General features: G+C 42.5%; 2 protein-coding genes across 2 annotated transcripts in view; both read left to right on the top strand.

The window, feature by feature from the left end:
* LOC146634701 (NACHT, LRR and PYD domains-containing protein 3-like) overlaps positions 1-19,681 on the top strand; it is a 319,954-nt gene that overhangs the window by 78,454 nt on the left and 221,819 nt on the right. The gene's annotated exons all lie outside the window — the stretch shown is intronic.
* Positions 34-19,272, top strand: LOC146634706 (uncharacterized). Its single transcript, XM_085349792.1, has 5 exons — positions 34-70; positions 17,950-17,991; positions 18,325-18,594; positions 18,669-18,911; positions 19,007-19,272. The coding sequence occupies exons 1-5, from the start codon at positions 34-36 to the stop codon at positions 19,270-19,272; spliced, it is 858 nt and encodes a 285-aa protein (XP_085205918.1).

The following is a 19,681-nucleotide window of genomic DNA, read 5'->3' as shown; positions in this document are numbered from 1 at the left end:
AGAGCCCACGTGCTCAGTCTACATCCAGACACCATGAAGCCAGCAGCCACCCCTCTGCTCCTCCTCCTCGGTGAGTCCCTCACTCATTTATTTCCAGCAGAGACTCTGACAGCAGCTCACAGTCTGTATATTATAACATAATATAATATAGGTTATACAAGGTTGCACTGCCAAATATCAGCTATTCCACTAATTAGGAGTTTGTACAGCTTGAGACAGTTTGTGCTGTCAGAACAAACCGTACATTGATTTTAATTACAAGTGCATAAACAGTATATTTGTTTTGGTTTGTTACAACGATGTGTCATATTACTTTTAGAAGTAACTGTGTTACATGGCTGGCCTGATCTGAACCTGAGTGATAGTCTGTTATTGGATTACTATGTGCAGAATCAGTTTGTCCATAACAAACACCATGTCCATAAGTGCACATGGGACCAGGACACCATTCGTCTCAAATGCACAGCCATAATTTTGTAATGGTGTCATCAGATGTGCAGCTGTATGTCTTCAACATTCAAGTGAAGACAGGAGCTGAGCTGTCAACTGCTGACTAGGGCTGGGTATCGTCACTGATTTCTAGAATCGATTCAATTCCGATTCACAAGGTCCCGATTCGATTTAATTCGATTTGATTTAAATCTGGGAAATTTTGACAGTCAGAAATATAATTCAGATCAGTACATTTACATATTTTGTTATCTATAAAAAGGAAGCTGACACACGCAAGACTTTATCACAGGTGTGAGCGTCACAGCAGAGGCCTTTGTGTCAAAGTAGCTGAAGATAAAACACAGAAAAACATGAAGGTGATTTTCCTGTTCTGGGATTTTATAAAAATATTCTGCAGTACATCAAAAACGAAAGAAAACCATTAATCAACATATGAACATCACCTCTGAAGTTACAGCGGTTTTATTAGAGACACATCTAAGCATTTTGAATAATTTTAAAAAGTTTAAATTTGTTCAGTATTGAACAGCAGAAATGAGGTTTTCATTTCGGAAGAATGTAAAAGGGAAAAAAACAGCGGCTGACAGCGCTGTAAGCAACAGTAGACTTGTGCGTAACAAGCAAGCAAATAATGAAGAAAGGGAAACTGTTCCTGAAGTACAGAGAGAGAGAGAGAGAGCTAGCTGCGCATCGCGATGGAAGCAAAACAGTAAAAGTGAATTCATGACGATGTTTATGTGAAGCGTTTGGATCTTCTTTTGCTGCTGGTTCGGTCAATATTGTTTGGAGAGAGATCAAACTAACAGCTTTAGAATCAGCGCATAAAGGGCGTGAACACAAAGCGCGGACCCGCCCACAGATCAGAATCAGCGAGCTGTCGGCTTTCAGCCCCGACCGTGAGAAAGGCGCCATCTAACTGATTCTGATCCGCGGGTCGCGCTGTGTGTTTAAGTCTATGTGCAGAGTCCCTGTACCTGCGCTCATTTACTGTCTTAGCTGTTTGGTGGTTCTTGAAATTTTGTGAGATGTCACCTGAGATTCTGGCATTTCGGGCAAAATAAATTTATATTAAAAAATCGATTCAGGATTTTAATGAATCGATTTTACGTTATCCAAGCCAGAATCGATTTTAATCGATGAATCGATTATAAAAACCCAGCCCTACTGCTGACCACTGGGTGGTGAGTTGGATCAGGTGGTGGGGGAGGATGTTGAGCAGGCCTGGTGCACCTCGCCTCTGTCAGTGCGCCCCAGGGCAGCTGTGGCTACAATGTAGCTGCCATCGCCAGTGTGTGAATGTGTGTGTGAATGTGTGTGTGAATGTGTGTGTGAATGTGTGTGTGAATGACTGGATATGTAAAGCGCTTTGGGGTCCTTGGGACTAGATAAGCGCTATATAAATACAGGCCATTCACCTAACCAGATAGTGAGGGTGTGCTGAAATGCCTATCAAAGGCCACATTCCATGACATCTTCAACTCCCACCTCCAGCAGAACCACATCATCATCATTTCAAACGAGGCTGAGAACACTGAGTTTGAAAGGGCCATGTTCTGCACCTTAGCTGTTAGGTATACTTCATGGGGCTGCAGCTGGAGAGTTAGTAAAGTAAAAAGATAACAAAAGATGGCTCTTTACTGTCATTGCACATTCATACTTGGTACAATAGTACATTGAAACTGGAAACTGTCCTACGTCAGCACTACACACAACTAAACACAACACAACACCGTATCTTTAAAGTAGATTTTTGTTTAAGTGCAAGAAAGGTATGAGCAAAAAAGGAATGGTGGACATTTGGTCTGACAAAGCTAGATGTGGTAGAGGGGTTGCTCTGTAGCTTTTTGGATGTCGCTGTAGGCTTTATCCAGAAACCCTCTTTTGTTCTTACTGGAGTGGCCATTCCTGTTGTGATAGTGGACCATGCTTGTTTCTTTAGCCGTGCCAGGGGCCCTGCCCTGCAGCCTCATTTTTGCCTCCTTTGTTTACGTTGCCTGTTGGGTTTGCCCCTGGCAAGAACCATCCACGGAGACCCTGGAGTTCTTATTATAGCCTATTACTGGGGGCGAGGTTGCTGAAGTAGTTCTACAACTCTTTGGTGGCCAGGCCCCTAAGGTGGATGAGGTTCACCCTGAGTTTCTTAAGGGCCAACTGGCTCTTTGTATGATCACGTGCACGAGGGAGATGTCTGAGACAAGTGCCGTTCCTGCAGCTCGAACCCCACTCACTCTCAGTTAGCTCCCCCGTAGCACTGCTCTTTATTGTGGTTAGATGAGTATACATAGGTTCATTAACATATGACATCTTATACAGGCATACATGTGAACAAAGAGTACCAGTATATGTGTGTGTGTGTGTGTGTGTGTGTGCGCGCGCGTGTACGTGTGCGTGTGTTTGTATGTCAAGATGTGAGCCTGTGAACGACTCCCCAAAGCTGTTGCTAGGAGCCCAGCGGTCCACCCAGAGGCGGAGCCAGACATTTGAAACACCCGGGGCTTAGCCCTAAAGGGTAGTATGCATGTGGGATTTTTTTTTTCTTTTTTTGGGGGGGGGGGGGGGGGGGGGTGTAGAAATGACTGAAAGACTGAAAGACTAATTGGCTCTGTTTTGAGTTTTGTTCAAAAAAGAATGACTTCATATAGGGAAAAATATATATCACATGTGCAGGACACCTTAAACTAGTTTTTTAATTAAGCAGCAAGGCAGAACAAAGTCGGGCCTGTATCAAGACACGAGGACTAAACCCCAATTCAACCAGACCCAGAACTGATCCGGAATTAAAACAGGACTACAACAGTTCAAAATCAGGACTACTGAGGACTTAACCAAGACAGAACCACAATCAGAACTAGATGATAGCAGCACTAAAAATCTTCATAGACCTGCACTACACTTATTTTTTTAATTCTACCAAAGAACACTATTTAGATTGAGAAAAGTTTATATAATTATTTATCCTTGTTGTGCAAACAAGCCTGCATAACTTAGTAAATATAGAATTTGAAAAATAGCAAACCTAAAAAGAAACACTAGGTACGAGATACATGAGGACCTATGATACGGTGATACTTTTGGTAAACAACCATTTGACTAACATGTGTGTCTCACCTGCTCTTGTTCATCTCTGTTCTGTCTTCATTCTCCATCTCATTGTCCCTCTCTGCAATGGCGTGTCCAGCGGGGTGACCTGGGGGGGCACAGGCCACCCCCCCAACCAGACTGGCCACCCCAGGTGCCACGCCAAAAGCAAAACAATAAAATTCAATCAAATATCAAATGTCCGATTATGTTTTCACGGTGAAGCTCAGATATCCGAGTGTAAGTGAATGCAGCATCGGCTTCTGCGCTATGTGCATCAGGTTAGCAAAGGTAGGAGAGCCAAGCACGAAAGAACTGCAGGAAACAATTTTTCGGTGAAAGAAAATGAGGACAGAATAAATGTCCCGGTAAGTAATATTAAGTTTGTTGAGTTTAGTAAACTTAAAATTAGAATACCAAGGAAAAAAATAACACTTAAAGAATTATTGCAGCCGTGGAATATTTCAGACAGTATGCTACAGAGGGGAGCTAACATAAGAGTTATGAGTTATAAGATATAATCCAAGTCGTAACATTGCTGTATGGAGCTGCAGATTTGGTTGCAGGTTAACATAGCTGGACTGGCCATCGGGCATACATGAATTTTTGAAAATTGACATAATTGTAGTGTATTGGCTGTATTGCATTGGATACAAGTAATCTTTCATTTCTGAGGAATTCTACAGTAAATCTGGCTGAAACTTGGCACACAGGTACAATAGGTGTCCCAGAGAAGGAATCTGTTGAAAGACCTCAACTACTCAGGATGATTTTTAATGAATTTATGACATTTTCATAATTGTATTGACTGTATTGGGCTGTTTCATTGTAATTTGTGTGCGCGCATGCGCGTGCGACTGTTCGCACGCGTGCACGTGTGCGCGGGTATAGGCTTTCAATCGGCACATAAAGCGAAAACGCGCTACCGTAAAGACTGGTGTAAAAGCGCAAGGAAATTTATGCGGCGGATAAGAGGCGGCTGGCTTTACCGCGGTGTTGTTTGGTGGTGGCTATGGCGGGGCTTCCACAGAGGCAACAGGTGGATGAGGGAAGGGGAGGCAGGAGGAGAGACCCGAAGCAGCCGCCAGTCCGAGTGTCAGGTGAACTGAACTTCAGGTAAGAAGTTATGACCTGCAGTCTATCTGGGTCAGATATGAACCAAGTTTAGGTGGAGTTTATTTTCATGTTGCTGACTTTTTACTGTCAGTTACAATAACTCGTACTGCGTTCTAGCCAGCTTGATGGAGTTTTTATACAGCTGGGTGGTGCTATGATGTTACTGATAGTGAACTTTATTTTATTCATAAGGTTAGTAGAGTTGCCAACGGCTCCTTAAAAAAATGGAATGGTCCCTCATTCAGAGAAAATATTACACGTTTCGTATTGAGCTGAGAAGAGACGCAGTTTGTCCCGAACTTCAGCTAGAATGGAAAAAAGACACAAAGCTGGAGTTATTCTGTCTTTATGCTGCACAGCTGCCTCTTCTTCTCTCATTCTCTCCCCTGCCTCTCCTGTTGCTACTTCAATCATGAAACTGATCAATGATCAGCTGATCAGCTTTTCTCTCTTGTTTGTTTATCGCCCACTTTGCGCCAGAAACAGGAAACCAGCAGATGTTGCGCTAAACAACAGCAGCACGTTTAAGCTTGATCAGCTGTTGTTAGAATTTATTTAATATTAATTTCTAGTATCAGCTGATGTTTGCTGGAGCCACAGCTGTAAAGCTGCTGGTCATGATGTCTGTTTAGATATGTGGTGAGAGGGAAACATGAAGATGAAACCAGGAGATGTCCTTACTGAATCATCAGAGCTGTGATGGAGAAACAGGTTTACCTTTTAGGTGACATGAATGAGTTGAAGTTATGAACTGTTTATGAGAAATAACACCAGGATCCTTTTCTAAGCAGCTGACAGCTGGTAACTGTGCAGGGGCGGGTCTAGGAAAGTTTTGCCAGGGGGCCAGGTAGGGCATTAACAGGGAGAGGGGGGGCACAAAGAAATACTTTCTTATTCTCATTTAAAATATCTAGCTTTTATTAAATAATTATCTAAATCTTACAACCAAAGTTTTTATCTGACGTAAAATGTATAGAAATCATACATATACCAACAAGACTGTACATCACTGTCACAACAGGGTTTGTTTTCAGTCAAAGGCTTTATGGCTTTAATACCTGGTGGGCCGGTCTGTAGTCAAAATGCCCGATTTTCTGTCCCAGTCCAGCCCTGCAGGTTAATACTGGCAGTGTCACCATGCCAGCTGAATGTATTTCATCATCAGCCAGTGTTGTTCTTTATCAATATTACCAAAGTTTACCATAAGGCAGCATAGAAAGTATTTACTTGCTTTCAGGTTTTATTCAAATGTTAGTCTTTTCAGTTGTTTCCCCACTTTTTTCCTGTTTCAAAATCAAACACCAGTTTGTGAGAAGATTATCTTCTTTTTTTAACAGGCAGATAAAGTTTTGCATTGGCTAATTTGTCAATTGTTTGTTACAAATGTTTGTATTTTAATATTCAAAAATGTTTTTGCCCAAAACATATGTGCACTACATGTCAGTAAAAATACTATGCAAATACTGCTGTCCTTGAATGCTGAGTAAACACTGACAAAGCACTGATTGCATCTCTTGTACTTTATCAACGCAGTATCTAAAAACTTTGCACCGTAGTGGTTAAAATCTCATTCTAATAAGAGTTAAAAGCACATTTGGTTATTAGGTTTATAGGATTATTGAATTATGGTTAACGGTTGGTAGAATTTTTTTTAACATTATCTGCCAATTACATCTGCCACCCTTCTCCAAATCTGTGCCCCTACCTGGCCCCCCCAACAAACATTTCTAGACATGCCACTGCCTCTCTGTTCCTCTCTCTCCCTCTGTGCTGACAATCATCAAATATACAGTTGAAACCACATATTTATGTACTCTTCAGATAAAAACACTTTTTTAATTGTAACATCAAATCAGACTAAATGTTTATTTTTTTAGATTGATAAATATAAAAAACATATTTGTTAACTTTAAGAGTAAAGAGAGAAACTATCTGTATTTCTTAATTGCAAATGGCACCAAATTGTATTCAAACTGAGCCACACTTATGGAGCTCTACAGTTCTGTTCCTGGTGTTTTGTTGACATCTCTTGATGTTCCCATGTCACAGAAACAGGCTCTGTGTTTTTCCTTATATGCATCCACAGCTGTGCCACCAGTTTACTCACATGGACTCTACTAACCAATCAGAAGCTTCTTCAGCTCAGAATGGAATCGTCTGCAGTTTCTTATTAATTAACAAACTTAGTGTACATGTACTCCTACATTTGATCAAAGTGATAAAAAATAGACAGCTCTGTCTCTTTATTCTGACATTTAACTGATTCAAAATATATTTCAATATTTGTCTAAAACAAAAGTTTACTCTAAATTGATGTTGTACAGTAAAAATGTTTTATGTTTTCTCCCTAAAGTGTAAATATCTGGTTACAACTGTGAATATCCTGCTGTGTACTGAAATCCCTCTTGTTTTGCATAGAAATATTACTGAACAACATACAAAGCATAATATATAAAATAACATTTACCTGAGTTTTTTCTTTGAAAGAAGCCTCGAATGTCCATTCTTATATTTCAGTACATAACTGAAACCGATTTAGTCGGGGAGGGTAAGAACTGAAAATATGAAATAAACACACGTAAGCTAAGTGTCATGGATCGCTGTGTGGCAGGCAGGAGGAGGACCCAAAATGCAAAACTCACAGACTCGGGGATGAACTCAAAAAAATCACAGCTTTAATGCTGGAGAGGCAGAACGTAGGAAATACAAAACTAAACTGGGAAAACTGAATACAAAGCTCGCCAAGAAACACAGGGAGGAACACACACAACATGAGGGAGAACGCGACACAGAACTGAGGGAGACGCAGACATAAATACACAGAGGGTTAACGAGGGAAGTGGGAGCACATGGGGAACACAGGTGACACTGATAATCATAACGAGACACGGCAGGAGTGAACGCAACACTGATGGGAGACGGGCAAAGTAAAACAGGAAGTACAGAGGTTCAGACAGGAGGAGAGAGGGCACGGGGAGAACACAGACATAACGGGCTGGGGAAACATGGAATAAACACAAAGAGAGACGAGGGCTTATAAATACACAGAGGGGCACGAAGGGAAAACACTTAGGGAACAACACAACAGGACAACTCAGGAAACATGGCCTAAATAAGGAACGAAATACAAAAATACAGGAAACTAAGAATACTGGGCCCACATGGCCCAGGACCATGACACTAAGACTCTCTAAAAAATAGCATTTGTTCGGATTTTCATTTCGCCATTTGTTGATTCACTTGAAGAGCGAGTAACGTAATATTGGTCAAGTGATCAGTTTGATATCAATCTTTCATGATACACCGTCATATTTACATTATTTGTACGGTACAAATGATTTGCTTTGGTACCTGCTCAAACTTAAGCTCTCCTTAGTATGGCTGGCTCCGTTTCTCCAACAGCGCACTGACGGGCAGCAGCTGCCCCGCCCCCTCGCTCAGTCGCTTAGTGCCTGAGCTCGGATCATACCAATATCAGGGGGGATTCACGCACAGTCGTAAATTCCCACAGTGTGCACTATGTGCTTCGAATATTGTGTGTACTTTTTGTTTTATACAGTTGTCAGCCAGGCATCTAACTATGAAAAAATTACACTCCAAAAGACCCCGGGCTTCTGACAAAACAACCCGGGCTTAAGCCCAGTAAGCCACCCCCACGCTCCGCCCCTGGGTCCACCTAAACAAAGGGCTCTTATACTTAAACAGATACAGAGTAGGTGTCCTCCTATACCATAAATCAGAAAGAGAATGTACTGATGTTTTTAATGAACACCTTTTATTGCTCGTAATACACAAGCACACCAACAGAGAGCACTATACCCTTCAACATACATTGTAAAATTACTATTACAACACTCCCACTTAATTTTACCATGGAGTTCACTTACTTGACTGCCATTGCTTATTTCTTTCCAAAAAAAAAAACAAAAAAAACCCAACAACATTATGTACCTTTGTCACAGTGTTACTAGAAAATAAACATTTTCTCTCTTGGTTTAAACTTTAAAAAAATGTACTGTGTCCATCTTAGACAAAACTACTATTCTACATTACAGTTATATGCTTGACATCTTAACATAAGCATAATATAGGCATGTTAAGCATATGATAACCCTTTTTAAACTGAACACAGTCCAATCTTCTCTCTGAGATACTCAAACTTTTGTCTAGGCAGTGGTTTGGTTAACATGTCAGCCTTCATGTTTTCTGTACAGCAGTACGTCAGCTGGATTTGTCCATTTTGCACACATTCACGAATGTAGTGGTAACGAATGTCTATGTGCTTTGTTATTGCATGATCAACTGGAGTTTTTGCGATTGCAATTGCTCCTTGATTGTCCTCCAGGATCACTGCTGCTGTGGTCTCCAGTCCAAGCTCAGTTAGTAGTCGTCTTAACCAAATTCCTTCTTGTGCAGCTTGGCTCAAAGCAATATACTCAGCCTCTGCAGTTGAAAGTGCAACTGTTGCTTGTTTCTTGCTAAGCCAACTGACTGCACCTCCTGCAAGTAGAAAGATGTTTCCAGTTGTAGAACGTCGATCGTCCTGATCACCTGCCCAATCAGCATCTGAATACCCAACCAAGGTTCCTGTTTCTGTCCTTTGATATTTGAGTCCCAGGTTTACAGTTCCTTTCAAATATCTCAGGATTGTTTTCACAGCTGTCAGGTGTGTAGTGTTTGGGTTTGCATTGAACCTTGACACCACACTCACTTCTTGTGCAATATCTGGTCGTGTGGCCATGGCAGCATACAATAAACGTCCAACCATTGACTGATGCATGCTTGGGTTTACAGGTTGACTGACATCATCACTCTTTCTTAATTTGACATTTGTGTCAGCCCGAGTTGCTACTGGATTGGCACTGTCCATTCCATACTTTTGCAGTATGTTTTCAATATACTGTCTCTGATGAAGAACAACATGGTTTTTGTCCTTGTCTTGGACCACTGAGATGCCCAGAATGTAGGATAGCTCACCCATGTCCTTCATTTTGCAGTGTTTCTTCAGAGTGTCCTTTAAGTTCTTCGTGCTCTCTGCTGATTCTGTAATCAAAATCAGATCATCAACATGCACAGCCAATATTTCCAACTCCTGACCTATTCTAACAAACACACACTGATCTGAAATACTCTGTGTAAAACCAATACTTTTCATGAACTCTGTAAAAGCTTTGCTTCAGCAACGTGGCGACTGCTTCAGTCCATATATTGACTTGTTTAGTTTGCACACTAGATGTTCCTGCCCAGGTTTGATGTAACCCTCTGGCTGCTCCATGTAGATTTCCTCTTCCAGGTGTCCATTCAAGAATGCAGTCACAACATCCATTTGATGCACATTCAGGTTGTTTTGCACAGCAAATGACAACAATGTACGAATTGAACCAAATCGTACAACTGGAGAGAATGTTTCATCATAGTCTGCACCATAAATCTGTGAATAGCCTTTGGCAACAAGTCTGCACTTGTATCTTTCCACTTGTCCATCACTGTGATGCTTAACTTTAAAGACCCACTTTGATCCAACTGCTTTGCGATCCTTTGGTAGATCCACTAAATCCCATGTGCCATTTTCTAGCAGTGACTTATATTCCAAATCAGCTGCTTCTTTCCACTCCTTTGCATTTGGACTTGACATAGCCTCTTCCAGTGTATTTGGTTCTGTGACACAACAGATGTTTGCATCCTGAATCCGCCTGAATCAATTAACCATTCTTCTTGCTGTGCATCACTTTTACATGACTCATTTACAACAAAAGCTCCCTCATATGAGTCCTCTTTGTCCTTATACACCACGCTTTTAGCCTTGTGGGCTTTGTATTTCTTTTTAATGCTTGGACAATCGTGCTTGATATGTCCTTCCTTTCCACATTTGTAACATCTCCATGAGTCGGAGCTGTTTGCTCCCACTGTTTTTGATCCACTCTGTTCATTTCTATACATCTGAGATGACATCACTGATACACTACTGGACACAGTGGTGTTGTCAGTAAGCACTCGCTTTTGTTCCTCATTTATCAAGGCTTGTTGAACAAACTGTAGTGTCAGACTGTCCATCTTTGTCTCCAAAGCAGTAACAACAGTTGCATAGCTGGATGGCAAACTAACTACCTAGAAGGGTGACAATTTGATCTTCCTCTTCAATCACAGAACCTATTGCCCCTAGCTGATCAATAAGTTCCTTCATCCTTTTTAAATGATCATTGAGATGTTCCCCTTCCTTCATTTCACACCGGAAGTACTTCTTCTTCAGAAATAGCTTGTTAGCAATAGTATCTCTTTCAAACTGTGCTTTTAGCATCTCCCATGCTTCATTGGGGGTCTTACAGTTTGTTATCAAGTACAATTGGGGTGTAGTTACATTCAGTACCAGCACTGAAAATGCCTTTTCCTTCTTTCGTTCATATTCAGCTCGTACTTGGGCATTAGCATCCGCAGCTAACTGCTCCGTCTCCTGTACCATACCCCACAGTCCTTTTGCCTTCAACAGTTGCTCCAGTTGAAATTTCCACGTTGCCCAATTCTCCGGTCCGCTCAGCTTGCAAATAAACAGTCTATCTTCCATTGTGAATCCCACAATTCTGTTTATGACTCCCCCCAAAAAAAAAGTGTTACCAGCATCCTTTTGCAACCTCTGGGCCCATAACCTGATGTTTTTAACGAACACCTTTTATTGCTTCTAATGCACAAACACACCAAAAGAGAGCAGTAATATCCCTTCAACATCAGGGCTCTAGAGTGCGACCAATTTGGTCGCAAATGCGACCAAATTTTTCAGTGGTGCGACTAAAAAAAAAATTTGGTTGCACCTGTGCGACCAACTACGGAGCCCCCCAGGGGACATGGGAGAAAAAAAAAATTAGGGAGAAAAAAAAAATTAAGACGGACTTTTGCGAGAGCTCGCAAAAGTATTGCGAGATCTCGTAAAACTTTCTCGCGAAAGTTGAATTCCAACAATGGCGGCAGCTACTTAGTTGTAATATTACTCTTTCTGGGTCACAAAATACACTTTTAAGATATTTTGAGGCGTGAATGTAGTTGTGTAAACATCAGATACCTGTTCGGTTTACAAGACATCACATATTTGCAAAAGTGCTCCGACATTTTTGGAGATCTGACACCCACTAGCTCGAAGCTAACGGGAGGTCGAGACCTACTACAGCCGGGAGGAACACCGCTTTCCCGGCACATCGTGCCTCGACTTCCCGGTCGGCTTCGAGCTGGCGGCCACTAGCTTGAAGCTAACGGGAGGTCGAGACCTACAGCCGGGAGGAACACCGCTTTCCCGGCACATCGTGCCTCGACCTCCCGGTCGGCTTCGAGCTGGCGGCCTCCGAAGAATGCGGCTAAAACTTTTGCAATACTTTTGCGAGATCCTGAGTTTGTTTTGCGAGATCTCGCAAAAGTCCGTCTTAATTTTTTTTTTTTCTCCCTAATTTTTTTTTTTTTCCTCCCTAATTTTTTTTTCTCCCATGTCCCCTGCGGGGCTCCGTAACCAACTGTTCGGGTAGCAAAAAAAAAAAAAAAAAAATCTGCAACCTTCCCTGTGGTCAACAACAGACACACATTTTGCCCCTATCGTGGACTAAACCAATCAGAGATAGTCAGGGGTGGGACCTCTCTGATTGGCCGTGGTCCAGTTGAAAGTGCAGGTGGAAGAGCGAGGTGAGTAGCTTGAATAAAGCGATATCAATTCATTAAATCCTGACTTTTAAATATAACCGTGTTTTGCCAGAAACGCCAGATTCTCAGATTAAAGCTCACAAAACCATTTCAACAACAACCAAACAGCAGATGAGAGCAGGCACACGGACTCCACACAAAGACGTAAACACAGAGCCGACGCATCAGAATCAACTTTGTCTTTCTCGGCTTTCTCACCCGCCGGCCCGCAGACGGACACGCTGTCGGAGCTCAGCGATCCCGATGCGTCCGCGCTGTGATTATGTCTTTTTGCGCTGATTCTGAGCTGCAGGTTTTGTCTCTCCAACCAAAATTCACCGAGCCAGCAGCAAAAGAAGCAGCAAACTGCGCTTCACATTTGATCAATGTCGTCATGAATTTTGCTGTTTTGCTTCCACGACTATTAAAATCACACGTCATGCACAGCTAGCTCTCTCTCTCTCTCTGTACTTCAAGAACAGTTTCTCGTCTCCAATCTCTGTTTTCTGTATTATTCATTCGCTTATTACCCACCAGTCTACCGTTGTTTACAGCGCTGTGGCTGCTGTCTTTTTCTTTTTTTCACTTAAATGACCTCGGACAAGAAAGCCTGTTTTTTCTGTTGTTCAATACTGAAGAAATTTAAACTTTATATGCAGAACATTGTAGAATATTTTTAAGGTTATCTGCTATAAAAAGCCAGACCAGGAAAATCTCCTTCATGTTTTTCTGTTTTATTCTCAGTTACTTTCACACAAAGGCATCTGCTGTGATGTTCACAATTCTGATGAAGTCAGTACTGATAAATGATCAGAATTATAATATTTCTGACTGTCTGAGGCTAAGTTGAATCGAATCGGGACTTTGAAAACCGGAATCGAATGGATTATAGAAATCAGTGATGATACCCAGCCCTAGTGAGCAGCCTAGGCACGACAGACGTGGATGTAGCTGTAATAGGAAAAGAACTATTGCTAACTTTTCTGTTAAGGCCTGATCCTTCTGAAATTCATAGCCAGTGCTCTGACACGGTGTCATCAGTCTTTGAATGCTGAAAAAGCACAGTGTATCCAGAAAAACACATTATGTTATATCAATTATTATAAAATTTGTGTGCCCATGGCAAAAAGTTAGTCTAGAGCCCTGAACATACATTGTAAAATTACTATTACAAAATGTACGACCTCTCTCATGACCTTAGGATGTGCGTGCATGCCAGAACACTCTGGAAGGCACAAAGAGTCTTTGCAGACTACTAAGGATCGGACCTCTATCATTATACAATTGATTATACACCTCTAAGCATATAAGAGTATATGTCTCTAAGCATAAGTGACAATCCAACAATATAAACCTAACAGAAACAGCAGCCATGTAGACATGTCAGGGCCACCTGATGGCCACACAAATTCAGACCCACTGAAGTCACATTTAGTTTTAAGAAGCTAATTGGGGGTGGCTGTAGCTCAGGTGGCAGAGCAGGTCAGCCACTAATCATAAGGTCGGTGGTTCGATCCCAGGCTGCCTCCTGGCTGCATGCCAAATATCCTTGGGCAAGATACTGGTGGTGGTCAGAGGGCCCGGTGGCGCCAGTGTCCGGCAGCCTCGCCTCTGTCAGTGCGCCCCAGGGCAGCTGTGGCTACAATGTAGCTGCCATCACCAGTGTGTGAATGACTGAATGTAGTGTGAAGCGCTTTGGGGTCCTTAGGGACTAGAAAAGTGCTATACAAATGCAGGCCATTTACCATTTAATTTTACAAATGTTCATCTAGCTCAGTGGTTCCCAAACTTTTTTTGGTGGGCCCCCCTTTGTTTTACATAAAATGTTGCGCCCCCCCCCCGCACGCGTGCACGTGCGCACACACACGCACAAACACATCCTCCAACTACACACACCCATATCAAATCAAATCAAAATCAAATCACTTTTATTGTCACATCACATGTGCAGGTACACTGGTACAGCACATGTGAGTGAAATTCTTGTGTGCGAGCTTCACAAGCAACAGAGTTGTGCAAATACAATAATGTAAACAAGCAAAATACAAGAATGGCTACATCTGAAACTAATAAATATATGTACAATATATAATAGTATATGCAATATATATGCAATATATATTTTGCTCCATTTCGGTTCATTTCACAGCTTAAACATTTAGTAAACAATTAAGCAAATACAAGTAATCTGCAATAAATTACAGGTAGTAAGAAAATAAACCACTAAGTCTTTTACGCTGCATCTGCACCTACATGGGTATTTTTGAAAACGCAGCTGTTTCGTCCACGTAAACGGCGTTTCAAATCACCGAAAACGGAGATTTTTTAAAACTCCTTTTTTTTGCATTTACGTGTGGACGAAGAATACAGAGTTCGTTGCAACGTCAAAGGTATGTGCCTTTTTTCACGTCACGCTGTGCGCACGTTATTGTTTACATGAGATGAATTGCAGAATGGCAGATAGAGACGAAATACTGTTAATCTGACTGTCTGCAGGTTTTACACACAGTTACTGTCCCTCCATTTACAAAGGCAGAGGCGTCACAGTGTGATTATTTTACATGTAGTTGTTTTTTTCCTGTGTAATAATGTTCAACATTGCTGTCAATACATTTTTCAAAAAATGCCTCTCTGTGCAAAATGGGTTTAAAAACATAAACAGCTGTGGGATCCTGTTTGTCTGTGATTTGAACCGGGGGAATAAATCATGGCAGGATCAGCCTGATATTATTTGTATCCCGCTATAACTTTACTGTATAAAGAGCTAACATCTCCAAAATGTCAGGAGTAGTTAGTCATTACAACAAGTGTTTGAACTAAAAATCAAGAATGTGGGATCCTGTTTATCCGTGATTTGAAGAACCCAGCGTGTGCTCCCGGCGAAGGGGAAACCAATTCTGCAGGGAGACCTACCTCGGCACTTGTGCAGGTGAAGCCAAAGGGAAGATATGCTTCACCATATTTTCTAGTCTTTGGCTTAGAATGAAGTTGGTTTGGAAACATATTCAGCGATGCTTCATCTCCTGCTTTGCGTTTCTGTCTTCCTCTGATGGAGAGAACACAGTGTGAAGAATGAGTGTCACACCGAACAGATCCAGCAGACCTCTGTTAGACACAACAAAGTGCTTCATCGCTTAACTGATCTGAACATCACTACAGACATTGAATACACAATCAGGCAGGTAAAGAGTGCCTTGCTGTGATATGGGCCCTGGAACACTTTCGCCCATATGTTGAAGGTGTTCATGTCTTGTCAAGACCCAACAGGCTGACTCGCCCGCTGGCCACTTTGCCTGCAGGACTTTGATTTCACAATAGTGCACAAACCTGGCGCACTTGACAAGGTTCCAGATGCACTGTCACGCAACTCTTTGCCTCTGACCTGTGACAGGCCAACAGATCTTCTACCAGAACACGCTGTCATATGCAGTCTGGACATTCGTACTCTGCCCCCGTCATTCTGGCTGACCGTTCACAATTGAGACAGCTGCAGCTAGATGATCATGTCACAGGTCCACTCCTCAGAGACATTGAAGCAGACTCTCTGAACAGCTCAGACAGTGCCACCTTGTTACAGTATGTTGTGTATGACTCTCTTTTGTGTTACAGAGACCCCAAGTCCACATGTGCTTTGCACCCTTTGAAAGAGCACCTCTGCTGGTAATGCATATTTGATCATGTTTGTTGACTATTTCACTAAATGGGTCGAAGCCAGTGCTGTCAAAGAAGCTACATCTCAGGTAGCAGCTGGTGAATTTGTTTCTGACATTTTTGCTAGACATGGTACACCCACTTACCTGATTTCTGACAGAGGGTCTCCTTTTGTGAGTGAGCTCTTTGAACATGTTGTTTCTGCCTTAGGCTCGGTGCACAGGCTCACTACAGCACATCACCCTCAAACAAATACTACTGAACGCGTCAACCGGACTCTGAAGGCTGCAATCCTAGCTTATGTTGGTGATAAGCACACGTCATGGGACAAGTTTCTCCCTCAGATTTTCTTTGTTCTGCGTACCGCCCCCCATGACAGTACAGGTATGACTCCTGCCATGATGCTTTATGGTCATGAGTTAGACACCCCGCTTGACCTCATCACTCAGCCTTCTACAGCAGGTGTTGATTAACCAGGTGTACCTTACCCTGAGACTCTCAGAGCCTCCCTACAGGAAGCTCACAGCCATGCCAAAGTAGCTCTGGACTATAGCCATGACAGACGGAAACATTATTATGACTTGAGACTTCGACATGCCACGTTTCATGTTGGTGACCATGTTAGAATTAGGACACACCCCAGGTCAGATGCCCAGTCTAGCTCTACTGCTAAACCTGCACCACTGTTTCAGGGACCATTGTGTGTATCTCAGAGACTCAATGATGTTAATTACACGTGTGTGCTGTTTATCATGTTGTGAACATTCAACCCTTCCATACCTGGGACTCTCTCACTTCCAAAGAACTTTCTGTTTCATCTCCTGCTGAAAGAGAGACCACAAAGGTTCTGGACAGTGACATGGTAAATCGACTGGTTCTTATATAGCACTTTTCTACTCTATCTGAGCACTCAAAGCGCTTTATACAACATTCACACAATCATATCCATTCGCACAAGCACTTTTTCTAAGCTGTTAAGTGCTCCCTATCTACCACAGATTCACGCTCTGATGGATGCATCGGAGAGCAACATGGGGTTAGTATCTTGCCCAAGGATATTTGGCATGCAGACTGGAGCAGACTGGGATCAATCAGAATCAGAATACTTTATTGATCCCTGGGGGAAATTATTTTTTGTTACAGTGCTCCATTATAAACCAACATTAAGACAAGACAGACAATACGCTAACTAAGAATAGTACAATATATACATATATATATACATACATACATAAGTCAGTCATAAATAAATAGCTGGAAGAGAAACATGTGTAGTTGTAGCAGCAAACAGTGTGTTAAGTGGATGCGTTGTACAGGGAGCCACAGGCAGGAAAGATTTCCTGTGTCGTTCAGTGGTGCATCATGGGTAATCTCAGTCTCTCACTGAACGAGCTCCTGTGACTGACCAGCATGTCATGGAGTGGGTGGGAGGTGTTATCCAACATTGTCTTTATCTTGGACAGCATCCGCCTCTCCGACACCACCTTGAGGGAGTCCAGCTCCATCCCCACAACATTGCTGGCCTTACGGATCAGTTTATTAAGTCTGTTGGCATCTGCGACCCTCAGCCTGCTCCCCCAGCATGCAACAGCATAGAGGATCGCACTGGCCACAACAGACTCATAGAAAATCCTCAGCATTTTCTGGCAGATGTTGAAGGACCTCAGTCGCCTCAAGAAATAGAGACGACTCTGGCCCTTCCTGTAAAGTGCTGTGGTGTTTTTAGCCCAGTCCAGTTTATTGTCAATGTGTACTCCAAGGTATTTATAGTCCTCCACAATGTCAACACTGACCCCCTGGATTGAAACATGAGAATGTACTGAGGTAAATCCACAAAGAGCAGAAACCTGATAACCAGCAGAGGTCAGCTGATCACAGCCTGTGTCATTGACATGTGTTACAGGTGTGTGTGTGTGTGTGTGTGTGTGTGTGTGTGTGTGTGTGTGTGTGTGTGTGTGTGTGTGTGTGTTATAATGATGTGATGTGTTGCAGGTGTGTGTGTGCTGCTGCTGTCTGCACCGACTGTTTCTGCAGGTGAGTTGATGGAAGTGAAACAATCAGTGAGACTCCAACAAGAACACAGATACACTTACTGTTTATATGCGTGTGTGTTTGTGTGTGTGTGTGTGTGTTTATATGTGTGTGTGTGTGTGTGTGTGTGCGTTTGTGTGTGTGTGTGTGTGTGTCTGTGTTTATATGCGTGTGTGTTTGTGTGTGTGTGTGTGTTTATATGTGTGTGTGTGTGTGTGTCTGTGTTTATATGCGTGTGTGTTTGTGTGTGTGTGTGTGTTTATATGTGTGTGTGTGTGTGTGTGTGTGTGTGTGTGTGTGTGTGTGTGTGTGTGTGTGTGTGTGTGTGTCCTCCAGTGTCTCTGTCTGTCTGTCCAAACCTTCAGCAGGTCTTCAGTGGATCTCCTTCAGTGTATCTGAGTTGTGTTGATGATGGACAGACAGCTGATGGATGGACAGTGAAGAGGACCAGAGGAGGACCCACTGAGGACTGTGGAGGCTTTGGGAGGCTTCTTGGTTCCTACTGTGTTGTGGATCTTTCTGCTCCCAGTGAAACCTTCTGGTGTGAGGACTCCTCTAGAAAGCAGAGTGACAACGTCTCCCTCAGTGTCCAATCAGACACTACAGGTGAGATGTTCCAGCTGTGTCTCTGTCTCTGTGTGACTCTGCTCTCATTAACTCTGTTTGTCTCTGATGGTCAGATAAAGCTGTCATCCTGGAGGTCCCTGCACTTCCTGTGAGGACAGGAAGTGATGTCATTCTGCGCTGCAGACAGAGGAATGGTGACACGGTCGCAGCTTATTTCTTCATTAAAGGGCATGAAGCTGAAAATAAACGTAAACGAGAGCACAACATCACTAAGATCACGCAGTCTGATGAAGGTCTCTACTCATGTTCTACTGATGACGGTGCAAAGTCTCCTCAGAGCTCTCTGAGGGTCAGAGGTCAGAACACTGACATCACTTCCTGTTTAAAACCTGATGTAACATTGTGACCTGATAATAAACTGACTGAACCATCTTCATCATCTCTCCTGCAGATCCTCCCAAAATCATCCATTCTTCTCCTCCTCACTGTCCTCCTCCTCCAAGCACCTCCACAAACTTTGCTCCTCCAGTAAAAACTCCTCTTACTTGTCCTCCCTGTTCTCCTCTCCCAGCATCCACCTGTCCTCCTCTTCCCTCTCTCCTGGTCCCAGTTGTAGCAGGTCTGGTCTCTGCGGTTCTCTTGGTTCTGGTTCTGTGTTTGGTTCTGTTCCTCTGCTGGAAACTTAAAGGTATGCAAGCTCTCACTTACCTGATATGAACAGTTGTAATCCGATTACTGTGTTGAACTTCTGACCCTACATAAATTAAATGACTGGGTCACCTCTGTCCAGATCAGTGGGTTTTACTCATCCAAACATGCAGTTATGGTGGGTTTGAATGTATACTCCAGTGATGCTGCTCAGTGATTCTTCAATTTCCTCTGTGACCTTTCTAAATAAAGGGTGCATTTTATTTAACATTTTATGTGTCTAACCTCTGACACATAAAGCTATGTTATGCCACAATTTGTTCTTTTAGTTTGGAAGATGTCACTATGTAGTATAAAAAGAATAAATTAAATTAATTAATCCAACTTTATTTATATAGCACTTTTAAAAACAACAAAGTTGACCAAAGTGCTTTCCAATAATAAAACAGAGATAGCAGTTAAAAACCATACTATAAGC

This window comes from Diplotaxodon limnothrissa, linkage group LG3, assembly GCF_057381915.1.
Source record: "Diplotaxodon limnothrissa isolate DT_005_m linkage group LG3, D_limnothrissa_male_GT1.1, whole genome shotgun sequence".
Lineage (NCBI taxonomy): Eukaryota > Metazoa > Chordata > Actinopteri > Cichliformes > Cichlidae > Diplotaxodon > Diplotaxodon limnothrissa.
The sequence above is the reverse complement of the archived record's forward strand: the minus strand, read 5'-3'. Positions and strand labels throughout refer to the sequence as shown.